The sequence below is a fragment of the Orbicella franksi genome, chromosome 9 (genome assembly GCF_964199315.1).
Source record: "Orbicella franksi chromosome 9, jaOrbFran1.1, whole genome shotgun sequence".
Lineage (NCBI taxonomy): Eukaryota > Metazoa > Cnidaria > Anthozoa > Scleractinia > Merulinidae > Orbicella > Orbicella franksi.
The window spans coordinates 29,136,705-29,148,065 of record NC_138153.1 but is presented as its reverse complement, the minus strand read 5'-3'; the positions used below and the strand labels follow the sequence as shown (position 1 = coordinate 29,148,065).

The 11,361-nt window shown below is 37.1% G+C and overlaps 2 protein-coding genes across 4 annotated transcripts in view; both read left to right on the top strand.

The window, feature by feature from the left end:
• Positions 1–2,874, top strand: part of LOC145498791 (SMAD family member 9-like) — a 7,307-nt gene extending 4,433 nt beyond the window's left edge. Inside the window, exon 4 of the mRNA XM_081478730.1 lies at positions 1–2,874. This exon is cut by the window's left edge and continues 1,173 nt beyond it. The gene's annotated coding sequence lies outside the window, so the exon portion shown is untranslated.
• Positions 2,875–5,396: 2,522 nt separating this feature from the next.
• LOC145498799 (exosome complex component RRP43-like) lies at positions 5,397–11,331 on the top strand. Of its 3 annotated transcripts, XM_081478737.1 has the most exons (11): positions 5,397–5,501; positions 5,574–5,610; positions 5,766–5,829; positions 5,955–6,028; positions 6,697–6,742; positions 7,128–7,233; positions 7,398–7,443; positions 7,957–8,053; positions 9,093–9,213; positions 10,248–10,354; positions 11,153–11,331. In XM_081478737.1, exons 1-11 carry the CDS (start codon positions 5,485–5,487, stop codon positions 11,263–11,265), a joined length of 828 nt encoding a protein of 275 aa, XP_081334863.1. In that variant the 5' UTR covers positions 5,397–5,484; the 3' UTR covers positions 11,266–11,331. The 3 variants fall into 3 exon arrangements, 2 of the variants coding, with proteins under 2 accessions (XP_081334863.1, XP_081334862.1); XR_014050893.1 differs by having other exon boundaries at positions 5,397–5,610; positions 10,253–10,354; XM_081478736.1 differs by having other exon boundaries at positions 5,397–5,610.
• The last annotated feature ends 30 nt before the right edge of the window (positions 11,332–11,361 follow it).

The following is an 11,361-nucleotide window of genomic DNA, read 5'->3' as shown; positions in this document are numbered from 1 at the left end:
ATAAGAACAGATAGTCATATTTCACTAAAAGAAATACATTAGCTCCTGTAATTATCAACGTGAACTAATGATGAAGATGAAACTTTGAGTCTGCCTCCTAAAGAGACATTCTTTTGCTTCGTTACACATTTCTCCTCAGTGAGAGACTGAAAGAATGCATGATAAGCCTAAAGAATGCACAGAAGGCTGCTAAATCAACTATTTACAGAATAAATTATATACGTTGTCAAGAAATACACTTGCTACCAATACCAGTAATACTCTTTTACAAGGAGATTTTTCTAGAATATTCAATCAACAGTTTTTCATTTCTTTTTTTTGTTTTTTTGATGTTACTGCACCTTTCAACAACTTGAGGACTCTGAAGTTCGCATCTTAACTAATGATTGTGTTTTTGGCTGTAATCTATCAGGACTATGATGGAAACCAACGAACCTTGAAAAAGAAAAGAACTAAACAAAATGGGTCAAAATCTGTAACTAAAAAGCCACAGACATGACTTTTTGAACATACTGAAGTAAACTTTTTTTCCTGAGATGTCCACTAAGGTGATTGAGGGCAGCACAACAAAACTGTTAGCAGAGTTTGCATGCTGTTGAAGGAGCAGTAAATAAAACAGTGTACAGTGTTCTTTAAAGAAAAAAACAGCAAAGCAGCACAAGGAATGGTCTTTGGAAATAATATAAATATAGAGCTTCAGTTAATAAATCCTCCATTGTAGTTCTAAGTTGATTGCACGTATGTAAATAATCATTAACACACCCTAGCTGAATAACTGAGAAAGTTGAGTGTGGTTAAATGATTTTACAACTAACCGGTAATTGGACGTAATGGAACCAATCTTGAACATTTGTATAATTTATGTGTGTAGGTAAAATACCTCTGATTATCTTGCATAACGTTCCCATGCTTTTAAAGCTGCAATTCTTTGTCAGATAAGATTTGTATAAAGAATAGATATGATGTGAAAGTTAGTGGGACTTGTTCAATTTTTGGTGTTTTATAATGCACAGTTGTAATGAAAACTTGTTGAAAACATATTGCATTACATTCATATCCTGTAGCATTATTTTGATATTAATAATGTTATAATAAATTATATAATATTGCCTAAAAACAGCTGATTGTATGTAGACACTGAATTATTCAATTTTCTGTAAGGGACTGGTTAGCCTAGAACCTTGTGGATAGCTCTCTTCCTGCTCTTTCACTTTGACCTGAAAGATCATGATGCCACTGAATGACACCAATCATAATTTACCAGGTCCTTATTTTTCTTTATGCCTTAAGGTGAGAGAAAGAAATATGCCTGTAGAGTAGAGACTATACCATGGGCTGGTTGACTAGGCCTTCTATGAGAAGCTTATCACCCCGTCAGGGTGATAAGCTTCTGCTTCTATGTAAAGGATTTTACTATACTGCACATATTTGTTGGGTAACTTATCTTATAAAATTAGTAAAATATAGCAGGAATAAATTATTGATATCAAAAATAAAATAATGGTTATGACAAGAAGTCTTTCCAAGTTATATAGGTGGCTGGCTTAGCTGTTTTGGCAACGTTATCTTGATCTGTTCATTTTTGTCATTAGCAGCAAGACGGTGACTACTTAACTTTAAGGGGTTATGAAATACTGGCTACAGAAAATCAATTTGACGTGATTTTCTTTCATGCTGCTCTACAACTGACTGAATGCCTGGAACGGGCTGAGCACTGCAGCCACCAAAATAATTTTTTCCCCAAGTGCTCTTCGTAATCCTCTATTTTTCACATTGTAACAAAACCTGAATGCCTGGAGCAGGCTACTGCAGTGGTAAACAATGGTTATTCACGTTAACAACATATATATCAAAAGCTACATTAATTAAATTAATTAATTTAATACAAATTATATTAAAATTGGTTTTGCGATTACTACGCCATGCGATTGGCTTAAAAAACTCGCACCACTTTTTTATCCAATCAGAAGTAAAACCAAAACCAATCGCAACTCGTTCGCACACGTTTTCCGGCGCTTTGCGTCAGCCACATGTAATTACTACGAGTTTTGATTGGTTCACTGTAGTGTTTATTGCTTGATGTCTATCTTTGATCGACAGAAGTTAATGTATGGCAGCGCAGCCTAAACCTCGGCCCGGCAGCTTCCTCCGTGCAAGTTTGCAAAGGGCCTCGCTATGGCATCGGTTTCCATAGCAACCGTCCAAGCACCGATCTCTCAGTTGGGTACCGCCTTCCCTTCGGGGCCACTCCACTGGTGCCTTGTTCCTTTGCATTCCCAGCAACAACCCGCCTTCGTTTGTTGCGTAGTGGAACAGACATTAACTTTGTGATTGGCTAGAGTGATTACTTTGGTTTTGGTTTTGCGACACTCAATTGAAAACCGCTCTAATCTGCAAATTAAATTAATAAATAAAATCAAGTGTCCATATACCATAAAATTCAAAGGACCTTTTTGAGGGGCTTAATTTTGGAAGGGGCTTATATTCGGAGGGGATTATTATAGGAGGGAAATTTGCGTTTCAAAATTGGTTGAGATTATAATTGGAGGGAAATTTGTGTCAAAATTTTTTAATGTGCAACTGGTAATATTAGGGTTTTAGCTAGAAATTCGTAACAAATTAATCACACTGAAAATGCCAAGTTCAAACACAACGGCCATAAACCGAACTTCCTTGCAAATACTTTGTCTACAGACCGAAGGAATTCAAGGCGCGAGTGAAGGGCGAACTGCGTAAAAGACAATAAACTTGAACACTTGTTGACCACATTGCTTTAGTGCACAGAACATTCTTTATGACTAAAAAAGGCTTCCTGATATTGGTAATTATGTGTAGTTTGCTTTGGTTTGTATAACTGAGGATAATTTTCAAATACAAGCCCCCGGGGGCTTATATTCGGAGGGGCTTATTATAGGTGTCATGATAGTTCCAATTTAATTGTGTGACAGTTTATCCTATTTTTAAGTTGCGTGATTCAGGGAATCTAGGAATAATAGAAATCGGAAGCACGTTCTTGACAGTCTCAATTAGTTCAGTCGATGATTACCAGTTAATTAGCGCCAGATTGTAAACGCGTTTCATCTTATCAACAAAACATGTAAGCTTGCGTGTCAGGTAATATTCCGTGATCAAAGAAACTGTTTAGAAAGGGTTGTAAGCCAATCAAATTAGGTTTCGGTAAGTTTTAAGGAGTGCCGTGTGTTGAGTCTTTTAGTACAAGCACACAGTCAGAGCGAGAGAGGAAAAGGAACCTTGTAATCTTAAAATAAACTTGCGAAGTTTTCAAAGAACGGCCTGTTGAGTCTTGGCATTCGCTACAATAGAAGTATTTTTGCGTATCAGATTTGGGGGGCTTCTATACGGAGGGGTTCATACACGGAGGGTCTTATCTTCGGAATTTTACGGTGTGGTGGAAAAGTCTGGACAAGTTGGACTAGAAATGTGATAATTTTAAAGTGGCAAGGGGGAGGGGCCTGGAGGGCCTAAGTTTTAGTCGATTTTTGAGTTATTTTTTTTACCAGAAAAATACCTCTTAGTCGGCGCGTCGAGTATGTTACGGGTCAATGGGTGAGTGAGTGAGTGAGTGAGTGAGTGAGTGAGTGAGTGAGTGAGTGAGTGAGTGAGTGAGTGAGTGAGTGAGTGAGTGAGTGAGTGAGTGAGTGAGTGAGTGAGTGAGTGAGAGATGTATGTATGTCACACCAATCAGATTGGATCTACTATAAACAGCCAATCAAATTTCTTGTGGTAAAGGTAAATGGTATGTGAGAAGATCTGATCCTGATAAAGTTCAGAACGGCCGTATTCATTCTTCTGTAAAAGAGGAGGAAGTATTCATATATTTGGTTTACTTCGACATTTTCTGTGGGTTAGGCTGAGGATTTTAGTTAAATGAACGAGATGAGCCTTGAGGTTTGAAACAGTTCGTGAGTTCGTAGTATGCAAATGCAACGAGATATTTTTATTTTTAGTTAAAGGTAACTTGATACTTTTGTTTTTCACAAGGAGTAAATTCAATTAGAGGTCACGAATCGTCGCTTCTAGTTCTTAGGACATGTTTCAGAGGGGATGAGTCTTAAGATTTGAAACAGTTCTAACGTTTACAATAGTAAGTGCGGTTAACGATTGTTTTGTTCTTGTTGCATGCAAATATAACAAGATATTTTTCTCTTTTAGTTACGAAGTGTAATGTGACACTCTTGTTTTTCACAAGGGAGTAAATTCAATTAGAGCAGACGAATCGTCACCATTCTTTCCCACGAGATGTTTGCTATCTTTAGTAACAAATGGTAACTTAATACTTTTGTTTTTTATATGGGAGTAAATTCAATTAGAGCTGACAAGTTATCGGCTATTGTTTCCAGGATATTAAACAAAAAAGCTTTCATTTCTGGACCGTTTTTACGTCTCTGCAGTAGCAGTTTAATAGTTTTATTTGATGACATTCATTTCAGTCCGATATTTTTTAAGGTAAAAAGTATGAAAACTGTTGAAATGTTCTTTGAAGACTGCGCGGCACCAAGTTAAAGTGCAATTTAATTAAATCAGACTTTCAACGTGTCAGAGGTTTTTTTCTCTTTCTTTCTATTTTCGGTGAAGTTGTGTTGTGTTGTGTTGTGTAAAAAGGTAAACTTACGACTCGTATAAAATGCGAAAAAGTCTCTAAATTAACTTGAGTATTTTTGAGCAAAAATTTCACTTGGGGGTTGGAGGGGTTATGTGATCGGTGAGTGAGGGAGTTATGCATGTGCGCATGTCACACCAATCACAGTGCGGGTTGTATCAAAGAACGAATCAAATTGCCTGTTAGAAAATAAGATGGTATCTACATTAATCTGGAGACGTGTGAGATTACTGTAGTTTGTTCAGTCAAACATTTTATGGCTTACTATTTAATAATAATAATAATAATAATAATAATAATAATAATAATAATAATAATAATAACAATTGTCGCGGCTAATCGCCGTCGCAAAGTACAGCAACGACGCAGCTTAACAAGGTCGAACCGAAAGCATACATTGGCGCCTCTGGCAGCCGCTATACGGTCCATGTGTGACCTTGGAGCACAGCTTACAGCTGTATGTTGGTTTTTGCTGAGGGGGGAAAACCGGAGAACCCGGAGAAAAACCCTCGAAGCAGAGAAGAGAACCAACACAAACTCAACCCACTTATGGCGTCAGGTCCGGGAATCAAACCCGGGCCAAATTGGTGGGAGGCAAGTGTTCTCACCACTGCGCCATCCCTGCTCCCCAAATTTAGCTATCTTACCATGACCGATGTAACATCGCAACCAAAAAAACTTGTCAAATTAACCAAATCATTACGGTACCATGAATGCTTCAATCTCCGACACTTCACGCAAAAAAATAACTCTTGCACGCCTTGCGTGCCTATGTTACCAAAAGTGTACGGGGATGGGGTAAAGCTATCTGAGTCTGCCGTACTGCAAGCAAGCGGCTAGTACCAATCTCACGATCGATCAAAATGGCGGCCGATTTTAAGTAAGCTATGCACATGTTTTTCTCGTCATGTAGCTTTTCATTTGGTTATTTACCTTCCTTTTTGCCCTCTAGGACTGCGCAACCTTTAGAATATTACAGGCAATTTCTGGTAAGATGATTGATCTTTTACTATAGTAATGTTCTTTTACCGTTTTACGCAGAAATAACTTACGTCAGGTGAAGTTAAGATCCCAAGCAGAGTTAACTTATAATTCGTAGAAACAGAACTTATGAGGCTTTAAACTTTCTGCCGATTATTTGTAGAAGGAGGATGTGAGACCAGATGGTCGTGCACTTTTGGAATTCAGGAAAACGATTCTTAATGTTGGTAAGATAATGAGTTTGCATGTCTTACATGTATTCTAATTTTGCATGAGATGTTTGGTAACAACAGGTAAGACTACCGTACTGTCAGTATGTTAGCTTAACCATCTTTTAAATCAATATTTTCAGGTTCAATATCGACAGCTGAAGGCTCGGCTTTGGTCAAACTTGGAAATACAACAGTTGTTTGTGGAGTCAAGGCAGTTAGTATAATTGTAGTGTACTTTAAAGACTTAATAATAGTGAACTAAAAATAAATTAGCGCAAAACATGATTGCAGACAGTCAGATTTTCAATTTTTGATTGTAATTAAAAAATTTAATCAACCAGCTTTATCATGGTCTTCACTACTATAGACTATAGAAATGACATTAGAAAAGAAGTCAATGTGAAATGCAGGCTGTGAAATGCATGTCAACTGCAGACTGTAGACCAGGGTAAAATACAGCTAAAAAAATTGTTAAGTCAGGACGGTGCTTTTCTCCAGTTTTGGTAGCTTGAAGCATCAAGGAGTGTTTCTACTCCCCCCTGGATAATATGCTAGTCCATCACAGGATTACCTCCACCATTGAATTTGGCCATTTATACACCTGGGTAGTGAGAGGCACTGTGAGAGTAAAGTGTTTTACCCAAGAACACATCACAATGTCTCCAGCCAGGGGTTGAACCTGGACCACTTGATCCGGAGTCGAGCACACTAACCACGAGGCCACCGCACCTCCCATAAAATGAAGGCACAAGTTTATATCTTTAACCACTTGTGAAACGTATAGCTAGTGTTTGACAATACATGAAACAATAAAAGGAAAGGTAACTCATAAAAAATAATGTTCTTACTAATATCAGTTTCCCCTCTGGTTTTCATCCTTAGGAATTTGCTGTGCCAAACCAGGAGAATCCAAAACATGGATTTATTGGTCAGTCAAAGACAATTATTTTGTATTTTTTCAATTTGTAAAAAAATAAAGATTGTATAGATAGTCTTTGCAAGTATTGACACATGTATCCACTTAAAGATGAAGTTGCACTTTATTTTATTTATACTTAATGATCAGTTTGGAAAAGTGCCGAGTAATAGGACACGTGCTCAATATTTTACTCTTGTTGCAATTTAATTAATCCACTTTCTGATGTACATGTAGATCTTCCTAGTCACTGTTCTTTAATCAAATTTACAAAAGTATAAATTTCAATAGTTAAATATGCATTGTTATAATTATGATCAGTATTAATTTTTTTGTAGTGACACAATGGGACAGTTTATAAAGTAGTGTTTCATTATAATTGTGATTTTTAATCCAGTTCCCAATGTAGATCTCCCTCCTCTTTGTTCGTCACGTTTTCGTCCTGGTCCTCCAAGTGAACAGGCGCAAGTTCTCAGTCAGTTTGTTGCAGATGTCATCTCAAAGTAAGTAGAAGACGTCCTTAACTAAATAAGGGTTGAGTGTTCCTCAATAAAAGTGGCATTTTTGAACTGAGTCAAACGAGAAGGCCAGCTTCAGAAACTGTATTATTTAATTAATTAATTTATCATTATTGAGGTAATATTAATTGAATCATTTGCCTCGTCAGCTGTGAACCCATCAATCTTGAGGAGTTATGTATTGTGGAAGGTAAGGTAAGAAATGCGGTGCTCAACATCATGGCTTAAATTTAAATGTCCGACTTTCTTATGTTTATGAATATATGGCTGTACTGCTCTCTTTAAAGTTAGAGGGGGAGGGCACAAACTTAAGGAAATGTAAATAAAAAAAGGGAATTAACACCTCCAAAATAACTACTGTGTAGCAATGGTTTTGCCCTGTGAACCCTTCAGTCTGTTTCTATCTTAAGTGGTGATGTTACCAAATGGCACACACCTGAACTTGTTCCCAGGATCTTTGTGCTCACTAAGGAGAGAGTGCCCTGGGACAAGGCTGCTACCATAGAATGTTCGGCAAAGCAAATACCTCTCAGAACACAACCCAAGCACCACTGACCATAGTGAAGAGAATTTGTAACCAAAATACACAATAACCACTTTTGTAGCACTCAAAAGAAAACCTTTTATCCTATTTATTTCCCCTTCAATACCCCCAGTCTAGTTATTTCTTACGTATACAATAAATTATATCCCTGTTTTTTGTTACAGTTATCATGGGTCCTGTATGTTGACATGATGTGTTTGAGCTATGATGGAAACATAACAGATGCCTGCCTAGTAGCTGCCGTGGCTGCTCTACAAAACAGTGAGTGATGTTGTAGTGTCAGGAGCCAGCATCAAAAATTAATAAGAAGACACACCCAGAAGTAACAGGGTCTTAATGTGATCAGTCACAATCACAAATACTGTTTATTGACTAAATATGTTACCCAAGTATTTGAAAGTCTTCGTATGCATTGCAGGCCTATGTTGCAGGCACGTTATACCCAAACCATAAGGTGCAGAATATAAGGCTTCATTGTTTTCATTCAAAGTTTAGTCTCTTTTGTGAGTATAAGATCTTAATGGAGTTCAGTCATGGTATTTTGAATTATTTTGGTCACATACAAAATTACCTTTAAATGGTAGGAAACCTGAAAATAACATATGCATTTTGCCGATAAAAGTAAAATATAAAACTTTTAGGTAAAAAGCTGTTAAAATTATGAGTCTAAACGTTTTTGATCTGTTTGATCACCATCAGAGTCATGATGATCAAACAGATCGAAAACGTTTAGACTCATAATTTTAACAGCTTTTTAACTTAAAGTTTTATATTCTGAAAATAGCAGTTTAATAAGATAGCAAAACACGAAAGTGATAATGATGAACCATAAAGGAACAAGGATGGCTAAGCATGGAGAAGATTAACACAGATTACAAACAACAAATTTGAAAAATTGGGGCTAAACTTTTCAATATGCACAAACCGTGACTGAGCTCCTTTAAGATCTTGCTGAAGCCCTCAAGAAAATTAAAACGAACAGCTATAAACAGCTAGCCAATTTACTTTCCTTAAAATTATTGTGGAGTAAGATCTTTTAACAGATAGTTTGTTTGACAGGCTATGAATATTTTGGAAATCTGATATTTTAGATATTAACATCTGACCCCCAACAAATACTGTATTTGTGTCATGTTAACAACTGCCCATTAAAAATAGCACATAAAAAGGCAGAAACAAGACAAAGCAGAAGAGAGTTCTTTGACTGGGCAGCATCAAGATGGCCCATTTGGCAAACCCTATAACTCTTATCAGCTGTTAAGTTAAAAATGTAATTAGTTCTATGTCATTTCATTTTCAGCCCAGCTTTATTCAGTAAAGATAGATGAAGAAACACAAACTCCAGTACCATCTGAAGAGAGAGAAGTTCCACTGAACCTTAAAAAACATCCAGTTTCTGCCACGTTTGGTGTATTTGATGAGTAAGTTTTGATGTCTTTAGATGAAAGCTATTCTTTTATATTCTATGATCAATCATGATTTTCTGACTGGACGTCTTCTTGCTTGACTGGTGGACTACTTACTAAATTGTCCTAGTGCACTCACAAGAAGTGTTCAATTTAGGAAGCTCATACCACCCTCAAATCACTGCACTCTGACAAAATCACTTCTGCCACTCTTTGCTCTGCCCAAGGGCTAACACTCGGAACATCAGCTTCACAATCTTACTACAGCGATAAATTTTCTGTTATCAAGCACTTAGTAACCTCTTGTACCCTCCTGCATCCTGCTACTAATTCAACCATCTTGTTAAAAATATTCTGCGCACACTCTTTATCCTTTCACTTGCTGCAACTACAGCAATATTTTTGATGTTATGCTTGAACATAGCCTGTAAATTAGGCAATCTATGAAGATCTCGAGGAACTGAATAAACCTTATTGTATTGTATATACCTCTTACTAACCAAGTTTGAGGGCCATACTGTGAGTTACAGACTGAGTTGTTCCCCGTCAATTTATGGCCTAAGCACAAAGCACGCTGGTCATAAATTGAAAGGGACAATGCGGATTTGTAACTTACAGTCCAAACTGAGAAAACGAGGTTAGTAAGATTGATATCTCTACTGTGTGTCTGATGGCCTCGGGAACGATTTCTATTCACGCAGAACAGTGTCAAATTTCTGATGCACCTCGAAAGCAAAACAACTCAATTTGAAATCATTGTGAAGTGACTCGTAAGTTTTTTGTAGGTTTTAATACACAATTTCAGAAGTAACAGAAAGTTTTAAACTTTTACCTGCTAAACAAGTTAGAACACTTGGCAATAAATTATGAACCATTTTAGCAACAAAAACAGCTTTAAACTTTAGCGGGCCGTACAGTAGGTTAAGGTCAACTGACCAATCACAGTGTGCATACTGAGAGATATAATAATGTAACTTATCCAATTTTCTATGTCATAGGTCACGATTCCAACATTTTTTGTCTCTGCCATTTTTCTTTTTTATTTGTAGCACAGTACTGTTTGCTGATCCAACAGATGAAGAGGAAAACCTATTGACAGGAGTCATCACAGTGGTTGTAACAGATGATGACAAAATTGCAGCAGTTCATAAGCCAGGTGAAAATTAATGTTAATTGATGTTAGCCCAAAAGTGGGCTAACATCGGTACCATCAGTGAGCAAACCTTCTGGCGGCGCTGGAAGTTCATCGGCCATGTTCTCAGAATGGATCCAAATAAACATACTAAGACAGCATTAACGTGGGCCCCAGAGGGAAGAAGTCGTGGCAGACCGAAAGAGACTTGGCGGAGAACCGCAGAAAAAGAAAGAACAGCATTGTGTTTTGGCTCATGGAGCAAGGAAACAGTGGCTGCTTGTGACTGTGTGACATGGCGAAGGAGAGTGTCTGGCCCTATACCCACTTAGCGTTATGGTCAAAATCTAATCTAATCTATCCCAAGTGTACCTGCAGTAAGCCCTTTGCAAATGGAAAAGAGCATATCGAAAATTGCAAATGGCCAATTTTGAGGCTCCTGGCATTAAAGAGTAAGTTTATTTGACAGTTTGAATTTGCAGAAAAATTTAGATTTCTCTGGAGAGCAAGCTCTCCAACAACATTTTTCATACAAATTGTCTTAAATTTGTTAAAATTCAAAGTGTCATAAAATCTCACTCTTAAATGCCAGGGACCTCAAACTTGGCCATTTCAATATTTTCGACATGCTTTTTCCTTTTCTGGCAGTCTGAGAAAAAAGGTCATGTGATGGCCTAGCTGCAAAGGTCCTATTAACTGATGGGCATGCAATACATACAAAGAACTAAGTAGCTATGGCTTTCCAAACATTTCTTGAAATGAAGCTATTGATATCAGTAATGATAGTAGTTTTTCTAAAGATACCCATTTTTCTCTTCAAAGGAGGATCACCTTTACCAGACAACAAGCTACAAGAGTGCTTCAAAAAGGCAGTAAGAAGAGGAAAGGAAGTCAGAGATCTCACACACACAGCTTGCGTTAATATTGATAGATGATTTTACTTTCCATAGCGATTTGTGTAAAGAAAAAAATTAACAATAATAAACCATTTGATTGATCTTCTCAGTGATTGTCATGGTCTTTTGATCAGA

Coding starts and splice junctions, on each gene's coding strand:
- LOC145498799 (XM_081478736.1), top strand. CDS start 5,509: ATGCACATGTTTTTCTCGTCATGTAGCTTTTCATTTGGTTATTTACCT. Junction 5,830..5,954: donor GAAAACGATTCTTAATGTTG/GTAAGATAATGA, acceptor CAATATTTTCAG/GTTCAATATCGACAGCTGAA. Junction 8,054..9,092: donor CGTGGCTGCTCTACAAAACA/GTGAGTGATGTT, acceptor TTTCATTTTCAG/CCCAGCTTTATTCAGTAAAG.